This window comes from Urocitellus parryii, chromosome 4 (genome assembly GCF_045843805.1).
Source record: "Urocitellus parryii isolate mUroPar1 chromosome 4, mUroPar1.hap1, whole genome shotgun sequence".
Lineage (NCBI taxonomy): Eukaryota > Metazoa > Chordata > Mammalia > Rodentia > Sciuridae > Urocitellus > Urocitellus parryii.
In genome coordinates, this window is record NC_135534.1 from 32,794,036 (window position 1) to 32,810,600 (window position 16,565).

The window sequence follows — 16,565 nt, forward strand, 5'->3', positions numbered from 1 at the left end:
GCTTTCAAGTCAATAAGGATGAATAGATTATTCAATAAATAGTATTAGACAAAGATGGTGGAATAGAGGAGGGGAGCAATTTCCAGTTGCTCCATAGCTAGGGATTCAAGCAGTGAGAATTCATACTGCTTCCAAGGGAGGTGGGTACACAGGAAATGAACCAGATCTCCATATCAGAATCATAGAGTTAGAGACAAAAGTTGGGACTCTTTTTGTCCCAGTATGGCATACGCAGTGAACATGCATTTTGTCAATAATTTTGACCACCTCAGTGGTGAAAATCCCTGCACTTTTCATTAAGATTTATTTTATTTCACTTTAAAATGTATATATTTTTAAAATTTTCCTTCATTTTTCTATCAAATGTGAGTGTGTGTGTATGTGTGGGTATATGTGTTCTTGCTGTGTTGTTTGGCTCATGAACACACATACATAAATATATTCATTTTTTTCTCTTCATTTTTATCTTTTTTTTTCCTTCTTTCTTTGCTGTGACCCATGCAGCATCCATAAAGGAATCTTGAGTAGGGGTGACTGGAGATGAAGAAAAACACTAAGAAAACACAAAGACATTTTAAGCAAAGCTGGGGCCAGGTGAGACACTTCACTTTGATGGAGGAACAGTGACCCAAAACTAGCGCCACAAGTTTATTGTATAGGGTATCATAATCAGAAAGTTAAACTATAGGGGCATTGTGGATTGTTCAAGGCTTGTGAGTTGTCAGAAGCTCTTTGTGTACTAAAAAGTTACAGAGCTAGGAACATTTTTTGCAGCTATCCTACTGTTGCAGTGGTAGGAACATTCTGCCGCACCCAGGAATGTTTCCCAGGCTTGGCTTTTGCTGATGCTATAGGAACAGCTGATGACCAGCTGATGACTGGGGACTCATCTACTCTCCACATTTCTCCTCTTCTTCCTCTTCCTTCTCCTTCTCCTTTTCCTCCTCCTCTCAGACCCAGGGCCTTACACCTGCTAGGCAAGTGCTCTGCCACTGAGTTATACCCCCAGATTTTTTAGATTTTTTTTTTGTAGTTGTAAATGGACAGAATGCCTTTATTTTATTTTATATGGTGCTAAGGATTGAACCCAGTGCCTTGCACATGCTAGGCAAATGCTCTGCCACTAAGCTACAGGCCTAGCCTGAGCTTTTCTTTTTTTAAAAAAAAATCTTTTCTTTTCTCAACTATTTGTTATTTTGACTTGTTTTGACTTTAGAGGAGGAGGGGTTTTATTTTTGTTTGTTTATGTGTTTTGGATTGACATTTTGTTTTGGCCCTTTTTTTTCATATTACTCCTTCTCTCCTCTCTTTCCCCTTCAATAGCCAAATTAGCTATTTCTTTATCTTGTTATTTATTCTTTTTCTTTTATTTTTTACTCCCCCTTTTTTATAGCCATTACTTGTTACCTGTCCCTGTTGTATCTTTGTATCTTTTGAATATTTTAAACTTTATTTTACCTTCATATACTATTTTCTTTTCTCTTAATTAACTGTAATTTTACTATATTTAAGAACAATTTAGTTTACATAATTACTACCCCCAGTTTTCATGTTGTTGCAGTTGTTAGTACCAGGGAGGGCATAGTTGACACTTGATTTGTACTTTAATGCTAGATCTAGTTCACAGTTATTTGTTGTTTTTGCTGTTATTAAATAGTAACCCCACCATTTCTTTTGGTAATTAATGGTGTATATCTTGTAGAAAGCATCAGAGGAAAGTTATTCTAATGCTGATGTTGATCACTACTATGTTTGCTATTGCTTGTCTTCCCCTTTTCTGAGAGGGGCTGGGAAGCATCTGGTATACTACAAGTCTACACCATAGAGACTCACCCTTGGAATCTACTCCTACAGCAAAATCAGAGAAAGATTTCAAAAAGATGGCTTAGAAAAACCCACAGTGGGAGCTGAATCGTGAATCACACTGACAATGAGTTACAAAGTACTAATAGTTCTGAATCATTGGATGGTCTTGATGTTTGCAGATGAATTCCTATATTTGAATTATCTCCAAACAAGGGAAAAAAGTCAAACTTGTATCTCAAACACAAAGGACTATAAACAGGATGCCTAAAAAGGCTCCATCTGATGATCAGCAAGGATTTAATTATAATTATAATTTGATTAAGAAGAAAGGTATGACTGTAAAGGGAGCAAACTGTTGGGAAAGCATCAAAGATTTTCCTGGATACCTTTTCTGGAACTTATACCTCCACCTCATTCAGTCAGTAAGAAAATCTTTTGCATTTCAATAAGAAAACACAACATTTTAATAACTGTTCCTATTCAGGATGACTCAAATTCAGATGCTATAGAATCACCACCTCCAGATAGTACCTGCTCACTATCATCCTGACTATCCAGGGTCAACCAGTGGTATGGCATCCTGTTATGGTTTGGATGTGGGGTGTCCCCCAAAAGCTCATGTGTGAAAAAATGCAAGAAGGTTTAGAGAAGCAATTATTGGGTTATGAGAGCCTTAACCCAATCTGTGAATTAATCCTCTGATAGGGATTAACTGGTAACTGAAGTGGTAGAGTGTGGCTGGAGGACATGGGTCATTGGGAGCATGCCTTTGGGGTATATATTTTGTATTTGGCAAGTGGAATTTCTCTCTCTAGTTACTGATCAACTGCTTCTCTGTACCACATTCTGCCATACTGTCCTGCCTTATCCTAAACCCTGACAAATGGAGCTGGCTGTCAATGTACAGAGGCCTCTGAGACTGTGAGACCTCCCCAAAACTTTTCCTCCTCTAAAATTGTTCTTGTCAGGTCTTTTAAGCCACAGCAGTGAAAAACTTGACTAAAACACATCCTCACCATATTATGCCTCCACAGCAACATTATTTACCACTTCTACCTCCTCAACCACCAATAAGCCATCCAGTGCCACATCTTCCCCAGGTATTTGGTATTTAGCCAGGCTCTACCTTCACCAGTGACCTCTGCTCCACCACCAATAATCCCCTGTCCCCGCATATATCATTGCCTAGATGCCAACATATATGAAATTATCCTCCTCCAGACACTCCCCCACCTCAACATTGTGTTCCAATGTAACTGCACCCATCCTCACCATTATAATTCTAATCCTTTACTCCAGTTTACTGAAGATCAAGGAACTCTGAGCCCTCCATTTGCAGAACTAGAGGAAACGAGTCCTGGTATATGTCCTGCACAAAGAGAGCCACCTCCTCCTTCATGAATTCAGTATCTGCCTTCTCAAACCCCACTTCCTGGACCACATCATCCAGATCAGACAAGATATAAACCTTATTACCAATGATACTAGTATTTTGAACTGAAGATAGAAGGAGGAATAAAACTTATGTAGAGTCAAATTTTAAATTAAGTTTTGATTGTTTTGGGAAAGAAAACTACCTCTAAGTGAGGTAGCTATAAAACACATTGGGTCTTGTCTCTCAAAAGGGTTTTATATCTTGACTTTAGGATTGATTTCAAGTACTATGTAGTACAGATAAGTGGCTCAGTTCAGCACAGCTATATTTTAACAACTTTGTTCCCTAGGTGGATAAACTAACTGACCCAGAACATTTGTTAAAAAAAAAATAGAAAAAAAACTGAAATTTTTTTTTCATTGTTTCACTTTCAAAAGTATTGCTTTAGTTAAACTCAATGTTTAACTTGTGGTACATCCACAAATGAAATCAATAAAGACCTTTTGACCTAAATGATACTATAAGTCAAATGGACCTAATTGACATATATTTTTGGGAGAATATTTCTCCCAACAACAGCTGAGTATGCTTTCTCCTTAGCAGATCATGAAGTCTTTTCCAAAATAAACCATATTTTAGGACACAAAGCAAGTCTTAGCAAATATAAAAAATTGATATTCCTTGTATCTTATTAGATTATAATGGATCAAAATTAGAAATCAACATCAAGAAAACATATATAAACCACAAAAACATATGGAGATTGAACAATACTCTTTTAAATGATTAATGGCTCATCAAAGAAATGAGAAGAGAAATTTGAAAATTTCTAAAATTGGGAGCAGTGATATAATATACCAAAACCTCTGGGATACTCTGAAGATGGTAGGGAGAGGTAAGTTTATAGCATTAAATTCCCACATTAAAATAAAAAACCTCAAAAAGACCCCAAATAAGCAAATAAACAATTTAATGCTCCATCTCAAGGCCCTAGCAAACAAGAAAAAACTATTTCCAAAACCAGTAGAAGATGGAATAATTTTAAGATCAAAGCTTAATAAAATGGAGAATAAAAAAACAATACAAAGAATCAATGTACCAAAAGTTGGTTTTAGGAATGATAAACAAGATTGATAGCCCCCTAGCAAAACTAACCAAAAGAATGAGAGAGAAGACCCAAATCAACAAAACTGGAGATGAAAAAGGAGATATCACCACAGACACTACTGAAATCCAGAGGATTATTACAGACTATTTTGAAAACTTAAGTTTTAACAAATTAGAAAAGCTAGAATATATCGACAAATTTCTAGACGCATATGACCTACCCATATTGATATAGAAAATGGAAACAGACCAATTTCAAGCAATGAGATCAAAGCAGTAATTAAAAGCCTTCCAACAAAGCAGAGTCCATGACCAGATAGATGTATTCTCAGCTGAGTTCTAACAGACCTTTAAAGAAGAACTAACTGCAGTCCTCCTCAAAATATTCCATTAAGAAGGAAGGGAACACTCCTAAACTAATTCTATGAAGCCAGTATTACCCTGACACTAAAATCAGAAAAAGAGACATCAAAGAAGGAGAACTACCAATATCTCTCATGAACAAGATGCAAAATTTTTAATCAAGTATTAGCAAACCACATTAAAAAACACATAAAAAAGATTATATAGCATGACCAAGTTGGAACCATCCCAGAGATGTATGGTTAGTTTAAATTAATAAGTCAATAAATGTAATTCATTGCATAAACAGAATCAAGGACAAAAATCATATGATCATCTCAATAGATGCAGAAAAGTCCTTTGACAAAAATTTAGCATCTAGTCATGTTAAAAACACTGGAGAAACTGTGAATAGAAGGACTTAACATCATAAAGACTATGTATGTTAAACAAAAGTCAGCATTATACTGAATAGATGAAAAATTGAAAGCATTTCCTCTAATCAGGAACAAGATAAGGATGTTTACTCTTACCACTCCTATTCAGTATAGTTTTTGAAACTCTAGCAACCAGTCAAGAGAAGGAAATTAAAGGGATACAAATAGGAAAAGAAGTGAAACTATCTCCATTGCTGATAACGTGATTCTATACCTAGAAAACTTGAAAAACTCCAAAAGACCTCTACATCTGATAAACAAATTCAGCAAAGTACAAGATCAATATTCAAAACCAACAGTTTTCTTATACTTCTGTAATGAATCTGTCAAATTCTCCATATTTGCTGAAGAAGGCAAAATAGTTGATTGGCCCCCTTTCTAAATCCTATATTCCACCAATCACCTACATGGACAGATCAAGCCCATAAAAATCCCTAGACAACAGACATCCATTGGCACCCCTCTCTTGGCACCCCTCCCTCTTTGGGAATTCTGCTTTCTTTCTTTATATTGCTCTAGTAAATCCTGTTCCTTTACTTTTACCCTTTTGTCCATGGATTTCATTCTTTGAATTTTTAAGACAGGGAACCCACCTGACATCCATGCTCTATGTTACTCCATGTTATAGTAGTTGTTTATATTATGTATATTTGTACATTTTCCCTCTTTTCTTAAGTGATCTTTTGATAGGACAGTGTCTGTACAATAGTATTTAAGACTCTAGAAGTCACACATTTGAATATACCAATATGGAAAAATGGTGAGAAAAAAATATTATTAGACTACGTAGAATTTTCCTAAGTCAGCAGCCAAGAATATCCAAGTAAAAGCAAGAGGACAAAGGATATCCCCAATCACAAACAAATTTCAGTCTGTTATTAGACTCATATCACAGAGTGGCCAAGAATAGAGAGCAATATTAATGATAAGGACTTTGGAAATATCATGATTAAGAAATAATATGTTTACTTATTTAAGGTTTTAAATTGTTACCAAAGAGGAAATAAAACATTTGGGAAAATAAAGAACAAAACCCTGCAAAACTAGGCATTGCAATCTGATTATCTGAATTCGGTGTCAGCAAGCTTTTTCTGTAAAGAGCCTATGGTAGATATTTCAGCTTTTGTGGACCCTGTGATCTCTTTCATAGCCACTTAACTCTGTTGTTACAGTGTGAAAGCAGCCATGTTCAGTATTTAAAAGAATGAATGTGTCAGCTGGGCGTGGTGGCACACACCTGTAATCCCAGCAGCACGGGAGGCTGAGACAAGCGGATCATGAGTTCAAAGCCAGCATCAGCCACAGCAAGGCGCTAAGCAACTCAGTGAGACCCTGTCTCTAATATAAAGTACAAAATTGGGCTGGGGATGTGGCTCAGTGGTTGAGTGCTCCTGAGTTCAATCCCTGGTACCCTGCCCTGGCTCCAAAAAAAAAAAAAAAAAAAAGAATAAATGAGTCTGTATTCCAATAACACTATTTATGGCACTGAAATTTAAATTTTATACAATTTTCAGATGGTTTGAAGTATTGCTATTCTTTTGATTTTTTTTTTCTTTTTAGCTATTTGAAAGTGTAGATTTACGATAGCCACCTCCTCAAGAAGCATTACAACACTGAAAATTGTTGACCATTTGAAATTGGGATTCCTACTGAGGTTGGAAACCCTAATTCTGTCCAAAAGCATGGGCTTCTCCAAAGGCATAACTGCTGTTAATGTTAACTCACTTACCTCTTGACATTTGGCAAGCTTTTGCTGAAAGTTCTGTCATCTGGACGGATTTTAATTCTGGTAAGGAGTCATAAGATAGGTCAGTTGAGACTGCTGTGCTGTGTCCTGTCTGATATTTTTCCCATTTTTCTTTAAAAAATGACCTATTCACAAATGAGATTAAACTTCAATTTAGGGAGGGTTTCTAATAGATCAGTTTGTACCACAGTCATTGCTCAAGAGACTAGATTGTCATTTTGCCTTTGGATAGCAGATGAAGAGCAGCAGATTACTACTACTACTACTACTACTACTACTACTACTACTACTTCTTCTTCTTCTTCTTCTTCTTCTTCTTCTTTTTTTAAAAACACATTTTCTCTATCAGCAACATTTATAAGAAAGAGCTAAGAGAGAGATTTTCTCTAGTAATTCACTGATTATCAAAATATTTCTTGAAAGAAAGTTTGCCAGGCAATTTGTTTTATATCACTACGTTAGCGTATTTGACTTTTTTTCTCCATTAAGACATAAAAACATTTAAAACCTGTTTTCTGGTAATCCAAGATGGCAGGCTAGAAGGAGGATGGATTTTGTGTTGTTTTGTGACTAAGATTCTAGTAGTGGGAATACTGTTTCTCTGCAAGTTACTAGAGAACCCCCAACAGCTACACCCATGCAGGAATCCCACTGCTTCTCCCACACAGGATACCCAGCCACTGTCTACACGTGAGACCTCCAGCGCCACTCCCTTGTGGACCTCATCTACCAATGTGAGGCTCCCCCAGTTGCTTTCATCTTGGGACACTGAAATCACTTCCATAGTCCCCTACATGTGGTAGCTTTCACCTGGAGACATAGGATAGGGACTAGAGATAGCTGCCAGCCACAACACTGCTCACCACAGAGCTGCATCTCTGAACACACCACCCAATGCCACCACCCAACCTAACCCCACCTGACACCCCATCTCTGAAAGCATCCTCCATCTTGGGACACCTTTGTATCTATCTTTAGTTGGGACAACTCTCAGCTTGGGGCCTAGAAGCAATATCAAAGTACCTATAGTCCCCATTTCCTCCCTCTCCCCCATAGCTACTAACCCAGCACCATGCTTGCAGTTACAGGGCCGGTCCATAGCAAAACCTGGCATGAACTGCCCAATACAAAACACCTCTCCTCACAGGTGTACAGCCCCCAGAGCACAGACCACAAGACCTCTGGAGAGAGAGGTTCCTGATTGGGAAGTAGGAATGGGGGAGTGAGTGAGATATACAGATTAGAGACCAGGGATTGTGAGGTCTACAGGTGATATAAGGATAAAAGATCAGGCACCCACATCATACTAACACACCCCAAAGGAGATCCTTGGAGTGCAATCTCCCAGTGGGACCTATAAGAGCTATATCCCACCTCCCTAGGAGCTCTGCCCCCAAGACCAGTCCTCCTACTCTAATAACTTTCACCATCCTAAGGGTGGAGATACCAGCAAACAGCAGACAACGTCACCTATTGGATGAGAAGGGAAGTAGGAAAGATAATGAACTCCAACAAAATCAATCCTTATATTTTCCTTTGAGTTTTTTTTTTAGTTGTCATTGGATCTTTATTTATATGTGGTGCTGAGATTTAACCCTGTGCCTCTCACATGCTAGGCAAGTGCTCTATCAGTGAGCCATGACCTCAGCCCCTTTGAGATTTTTTTCTCCCTTCTTTTCACTCTCTCTCTTCTTCTACCCTCACATCTCCAACATTTGTGAAACAAAGTATTTTTCATGAATTAAGCTACTGAGGTCTGGGATGTCTGAATAGTATATTACAGTTTGTGTTGTATATTCTTTTATCTCCTATTTTTACATTTTTATTTTTCTTAATTTTTATGTTTTTTTTTGTACTCTCTCTTGTCTTCCCACTTGTCTCCCCCAAATCACTTTCTCTCTTTTCTTCTGCTACTAGCTAACTTCTTTAGATACCTCTTTCAGGCTTCCTAAGATTTAATAACTCTATATCCTCACCTCCTACCTCCTTAATATCTCATCCTACATCCCACCTCTGGTCCTCTCTTTGTCCACCATCAGAAACTGTAGACACTTTTGCAAACCTACTATTTATATTGTGGATAATAATTGAACTCTCCATTTCTGTATATTGTGATAAAACCATAAACATCTTAATATCAGCTAATTGGTTTAAGGCTGTATATTGTTTGTATTAGGGTCTGTTAATATTATTTTCCCCCTTAAAGGAGAGGTATTTGAACCCTGCAGGGACACTATAAGCCTATAGGGTAAAAACTGTAACACCTCGGATCCACAATGCCTAAAGGGAAGACACAGGAACAACATGAAAAAACAAGGGTAGAGAGTGCCCCAAACAAACCAAGGTACTACATGATTAGAATCCATGGCCAGCACAACAAAAGAAATGACAGAGAAGGAGTTCAGGATGTACATAATTAAAATGTTCTGTGAATTAAAGGATGATATAAAAGAGCAAATACAGGCAGAAAAAGGTTATTTCAATAAAGAGCTACACAAGCAAATTTAGGAAGCAAAAGATTACTTCAATAAGGAGATAGAGGTTCTGAAAACAAGCAAACAAACAAACAGAAATCCTTGAAATGAAAGAAACAATAAGCCAAATTAAAAACTCAATAGCATCACCAACAGATTAGATCACTTGGAAGACAGAATCTCAGAAAATGAAGACAAAATATGTAAACTTGAAAAGAATGTTGACTACACAGTGAAGATGGTAAGAAACCATGAGCAGAACATTCAAGAATTATGGGATAATATAAAAAGGCAGAAATTAAGAATAATTGGGTTAGAGGTGGGCAAAGAGTTCCAAACCAAAGGAATGAACAATCTAGTCAATGAAATAATATCAGAAAAATTTCCAAACATGAATAATGGATTGGAAAACTAAATACAAAAGGCTTACAGGACACCAAATGTACAATTTCACAACAGATATCCACACCAAGGCACATTATCCTGAAAATACCTAGCATACAGAATAAGGAGAGAATTTCAAAAGCTGAATGAGAAAGGAATCAGATTACATAGGGGGGAAACCAATTAGGGTATATGCAGATTTTTCAACACAGACCCTGAAGGTTAGAAGATCCTGGAACAGCATATACTAAGCTCTGAAAGAAAATGGGTGCCAACCAGGAATCTTATTTTCAGCAAAATTAAGCTTTAGATTTAATGATGAAATAAAAATCTTCCAAGAAAAACAAAATTAAAAGAATTTACAACTTGAAAGCCTGCACTACAGAATATCCTCAGCAAATCCACAAAGAGGAAATGAAAAACAACAATGAAAATCAGCAAAGGGAGGTATTACACTAAAGGAAAAACCAATAAAAGGAGAAACCAAGTCAAGTTAAATTACCAAAAATAGACAAAAATGACTGGGAATATAAATCATGTCTCAATAATAACCCTGAATGTTAATGGCCTAAACTCACCAATCAAAAAACATAGACTGGCAGATGGTTTTAAAAAAAAGACCCAACAATATGCTGCCTTCAAGAGACTCATCTCATAGGAAAAGACATCTGCAGACTAAAGGTGAAAGGTTGGGAAAAAACATACCACTCACATGGTCTGTGGAAACAAGCAGGGGTTTCCATTCTTAGATCAAATAAAGTAGACTTCAAGCCAAAGTTAATCAAAAGGGATAAAGAAGGATATTACATACTGCTTAAGGAACCATATATCAACAAGACATATTAATTATAAGTATATATGCCCCAAACAATGGAGTGTCTACATTGATTAAGCAAACTCTTCTCAAGTTCAAGGGTCAAATATATACAACACAGTAATTCTGGGTGACTTTAACCACCTCTTTCACCACTGGATAGATCATCCAAACAGAAGCTGAATAAAGAAACTATAGAACTTAATTAGGGCAGAAGGGAGGGAGGGGAAGGGAGAAGGTATGGGGTTAGAAATGGTGGTGGAATGTGATGGACATTATTATCCAAAGTACATGCATAAAGACATGAATTGGTGTGAATATATTTTGTATACAACCAGAGATATGAAAAATTGTGCTCTATATGTGTAATAAGAATTGTAATGCATTCTGCTGTCAGATATAAATAAAAAATTAATAAAAAAGAAGAAAAAACAAAACAATAACTTAGACTTAACTGACATATATAGAATATTTCATCCTTCAATGAACAAATACCCTTTCTTCTCAGCAGCACATAGATTCTTCTTGAAAATAAACAATATACTGTGCCACAAAGCAACTCTTAGTAAATATTAAAAAGTAGAGATACTACCCTGCATTTTATTAGATCATAATGGAATGAAATTAGAAATAAATGAAATAATAAATAAATAAATAAATGCTACTCCAACACCTGGATATGCTACTGAATGGACAATGGGTTGCAAAAGACATCAAGGAGGAGATTAAAAAAATTCTTAGAGGTAAATGAGAACACAGATACAACATATTGAAATTTCTGGGACACTATGAAAGCATTACTAAAAGGAAAATTTATTGGAGTTCATTCCTAAAAGAAAAAGTCAACAAATAAGTAACTTAACATTATATCTCAAAGCCCTAGAAAAAGAAGGACAAATCAACACCAAAAGTAGTAGAAGACAGGAAAAATCAATGAAATTGAAACAAAAGAAGCAATTGAAAAAAATTGACAAATAAAAAGTTGGTTCTTTGAAAAAATAAATAAAATCGACAGACCCTTAGCCATGCTAATGAAGAGAAGGAGAGAGAAAGATCAGATTACTAACATCCATGATGAAAAAGGAAATATCATGACAGACACTACAAAAATACAGAAGACTATTAGAAATTATTTTGAAAACCGTTACCCAATAAAATAGAAAATATCAAGGGTAGTGACAAATTTCTAAAGTTATATGATTTGCCCAATCTGAATCAGGATTATATACACAAGATAAACAGATCAATTTCAAGCAATGAAACAGAAGATGCCATCAGAAGCCTACCAACCAAGAAAAGCCAGGACCAGATGGATACACAATGGAGTTCTATAAGACCTTTAAAGAAGAACTAATGCCAATACTCTTCAAATTATTTCATGAAATAGAAAAAGAGGGAGTACTTCTAAACTCATTCTGTGAGGCCAGTATCACCCTGATTCCAAAACCAGGCAAAGACACATCAAAGAAAGAAAACTTCAGATCAATATCTCTAATGAACATAGATGCAAAAATTCTCAATAAAATTCTGGAAAATCAAATACAAAAACTCATCAAAAAAGATAGTGTACCACGATCAAGTGGGATTCACCCCAGGGATGCAAGATTATTTCAACATATGGCAATCAATAAATGTAATTCATCACATCAATAGACTTAAAAGATAAGAATCATATGATCATCTCAATAGATGCAGAAAAAGTATTCAACAAAATACAGCACCCCTTCAAGTTCAAAACACTAGAAAAACTAGGGATAACAGGAACATGTGTCAACATTGTAAAAGCTATCTATGCTAAGTCCCAGGCCAACATCATTCTAAATGGAGAAAAATTGAAAGCATTCCCTCTAAAAATTGGAACAAGACAGGGATGCACTCTTTTACCACTTCTGTTTAACATAGTTCTTAAAACACTGGCTGGAACAATTAGACAGATGAAAGAAATTAAAGGGAAACAGAAAAAGAAGAGCTCAAACTAGCACTATTTGCCGAAGGTATTATTCTATACTTAGAAGACCCAAAAAATTCCACCAGAAAACTTGTAGAACTAGTAAATGAATTCAGCAAAGTAGCAGGATATAAAACCAATACTCATAAATCAAAGGCATTTCTGTATATCAGTGACAAATCCTCTGAAAGGAAAACAAGTAAAACTTCCCCATTTATAATAGCCTCAAAAAAAATTAGGACTTAACCTAACAAAAGAGGTGCAAGATCTCTATAATGGAAACTACAGAATGCTAAATAAAGAAATTAAAGAAGACCTTACAAGATGGAAAGATCTCCCTTGTTCTTGGATAGGCAGAATTAATATTGTCAAAATGATGATACTACCAAAAGCATTATACAGATTTAATGTAATTCCACTCAAAATCCCAATGATATTCCTCATAGAAATAGAAAAAGCAGTCATGACATTCATCTGGAAAAATAAGAGACCTAGAATAGCTAAAGCAATTTTTAGCAAGAAGAATGAAGCAGGTGAAATCACTATACCAGATCTTAAACTATACTACAGAGCCATAGTAGACCAATGGTACAGAATAGAGGACATAGAGACTAACCCACATAATTACATTTTATTAGACAAAGGCACCAAAAATATACATTGGAGAAAAGATAGCCTCTTCAAAAATGGTGCTGGGAAAACTGGAAATCTGTATGCAACAAAAATGAAATTAAACCCCTATCTCTCCCCCTGCACAAAACTCAAAGTGGATTAAGGACTTAGGAATTAAACCAGAGACCCTGCATCTAGTAGAAGAAAAAGTAGGCCCAAATCTTCATCATGTGGGATTAGTCCCCTACTTCCTTAATAAGGCTCCTATAGCACAAGAATTAAAATCAAGAATTAATAAATGTGATGGATTCAAATGAAAAAGCTTCTTCTCAGCAAAAGAAATAATCTGTGAGGTGAATAGAGAGCCTACAGCTTGGGAGCAAATTTTTACCACTTGCACATCAGATAGAGCACTAATCTGTAGGGTATATAAAGAACTCAAAAAGCTAAACACCAAAAAAACCCAAATAACCTAATCAACAAATGGGCCAAGGAACTAAGCAGACACTTCACAGAAGGTGATATACAGTCAATCAACAAATATATGAAAGAATGTTCAACATTTCTCTAACAATTAGAGAAACACAAATCAAAACTTCTCTAAGATTTCATCTCTTTTTTTATTAGTTGTTCAAAACATTACAAAGTTCTTGACATATCATATTTCATACATTTGATTCAAGCCGATTATGAACTCCCATTTTTACCCTATATACATAATGCAGATTCACATCGGTTACACATCCACTTTTTTACCTCCTGCCATACTAGTGTATGTTGTATTCTGCTGCCTTTCCTAACCTCTACTTTCTCCCCTCCCCTCCCCTTCCCTCCCCTCCCCTCCCCTCCCTTCCGGTCTTCGGTCTTCTCTCCCTACCCCATTTACTGTAATTCATTTCTCTCTCTTGTTTTTTTCCCCTTTCCCCTCACTTCCTCTTATATGTAATTTTGTATAACAATGAGGGTCTCCTTCCTTTATCAAGCAATTTCCCTTCTCTCTCTCTTTCCCTCCCCATCTCATTCCAATCAGAATGCCAGCTATTAAGAATATAAACAATAATAACTGTTGGCGAGGGTGTGGGGGAAAAAGGCACACTTATACATTGCTGGTGGAACTACAAAATGGTGTAGCCAATATGGAAAGTAGAATGGAGATTCACAAAACTGGGAATGAAAATACCTTTTGACCCAGGTATCCCACTCTTTACTCTATACCCAAAGGACATAAAAACAGCATACCACAGGGACACAGCCACATCAATATTTATAGCAGCACAATTCACAATAGCTAAACAAATGGAAAAAGAAACCGTGGGCTATATACACAATGGAATATTACTCAGCATTAAAAGAGAATAAAATCATGGCAATTACAGGTAAATGGATAGAGTTGGAGAAGTAAGCCAGTCCCCCAAAAACCAAAGGCTGAATGTTTTCTCTAATGTGAATGCTGATCCATAATGGGGGTTGAGTGGGGAGCATGGAAGGAATGGAGGAACTTTAGATAGGGCAAAGGGGAGGGAGGAGAAGGGAGTGGGCATGGGAGTGGGAAAGATGATGGAATGAGATGGACATCATTACCCTAGGTACATATATGAAGACATGAATGGTGTGACTCTACTTTGTGTATAACCAGAGACATGAAAAATTATGCTCTATATGTGTACTATGAATTGAAATGCATTCTGCTGTCATGTATAACAAATTAGAATAAATAAATTTTAAAAACCTGTTTTCCATTAAAATCCTTAGTTTTGTTGTATGTAAAATATCATATACATATATATGAATGTATTCATATATGTATACACACATATATGTGAATAATGTGTAAAAGTAAGATGTGGTATCATAAAGGAGAAAATAATATTTCTCATTTGGGGGTTCAAAGGTAACATTTACAAGGTGGAATAAGGTGAACATCAGGGATCAGAAATGCCCATTATATGAGTAACTCCTATAAATCTTTAATATTTAGAGAAATATCTCTTTGTAAGTTTGAGGATAAAGTGAGAAATTGATTTCCTCCCAAAACAATATCATTGATTTGCCTACTTGATATATTTCCTTTTTCTTTTTCTGGTCTGGAGATTGAACTTGGACACTCTACCAACTAAACAACACCCTCAGCCCTTTTTATTTTTATTTTTTTGAGATAGGGTCTTGTTAAGTTGTCCAGGCTGACTTCAAATTTGAGATCCTCCTGGCTCAACCTCCCAAGTGGCTGGGATTATAGGTGTGCGTCACTGTACTTGGCTTATCTAAAGGTTTTCTAAATCTGTTTCCTAGGCAGTTGGAAATTTTTGCTTCACATTTGTAATTTTTGCTTCACATTTGTCATCTGGGAATATGAACCAATTGACGTAGATCTGGGAAAGGCAGTATTATTTTTTAAAAAATTAACTTTGGAAACTTAAATATTTTAAAGTAATTAGGAAGTTCATAAAAACAAAAGGCATAAAATAAAAATTTTATCACATATAATACATGGCTCAGTATTAAATAATAATTACAGAGTCATAACAATGTAAATATTGACTATTGATTTCAGGCATAATTTTGATATAACTGTTGGAAGACTAGGAGAAAATGTGGGGTAATAGTTATATAAGAAAGCTAAACTTGCAACACAACAGGAGGTCAAAGAAAAAATTTTAAAATTGCCAAGTCAATGCATTATGTAGAAATTGTGAAGTAAATAAGAAAAGTAGTTGCCACTTAGACGTATTTTTTAAATGATGAGAATTATTGATTTTTATAAAAATAGAAGAAAATGTTAAAATTATCTTGAATCTAAAGGACAAAACATATAACTTCCACCAAAGGAGGAAGCAAGAAACGGACCATATATGTGCTTTTTTTTTTTTTAAAAAAAGGTCCTGAGATAGCTTTGGTTATGCAAAAGAAAAAGAAAAAAGAAAAGAAAAGAAAAAAGTTATTTCAGTTACTTTCAAGTCATATACGTTGCCATGTGAATGTTTGTGCTTAGATAATAAAATTGATTTCTCTAGAAATCCTAAGACCATAGTCTATTTGTGTACTAGAATTTTTAATTTTAATATCTTTGGTTAAAAGGTATTTTCTTGAAGAAAGATTTGGAGCCAGGCATTCCAGAGTCTAAAAATTTTAAAAACAATGTGTTTTTATTGTGAAGAAGGAAGTGGAAGTAAAAGTTTTACATAATGATTCCATGAGAAAAAAAACACATAAAATTGGTTTAAAGTTGCATTTCAAGAGGATAAAAATGCAATGTGTTTAAATTAAGCTGTGGATCAAATTAAGATTTAAGCAAACGAGGTTATAAGAATTTATGTTTTGACTTCTCATAATTTTTTAAATAGGAAACTCTTCAGAGTCAAAAGGAAGCATTAGTGAAGCAACACAAAGAAGCAATGGAAATTTTTAAAAAGCAGGTATTTTAGACACTATAATGCACTTCCTCCCTTTTGCATGAATATGAAGGCAGGATTTTCTCCAGACTTCTGGAAGACAAGAAGGAGAAAAGGGTATTATGAGGAG

The 16,565-nt window shown here is 35.5% G+C and overlaps 1 protein-coding gene and 1 pseudogene across 1 annotated transcript in view; both read left to right on the forward strand.

Moving 5' to 3' along the window:
- Ccdc73 (coiled-coil domain containing 73) overlaps window positions 1-16,565 on the forward strand; it is a 120,754-nt gene that overhangs the window by 22,422 nt on the left and 81,767 nt on the right. Inside the window, exon 3 of the mRNA XM_026404255.2 lies at window positions 16,388-16,459. Within this exon, the coding sequence (XP_026260040.2) occupies window positions 16,388-16,459 (72 nt within the window). The remainder of the gene's footprint in view (window positions 1-16,387; window positions 16,460-16,565) is intronic.
- LOC144254678 (E3 ubiquitin-protein ligase Hakai pseudogene) lies at window positions 223-3,288 on the forward strand (annotated as a pseudogene).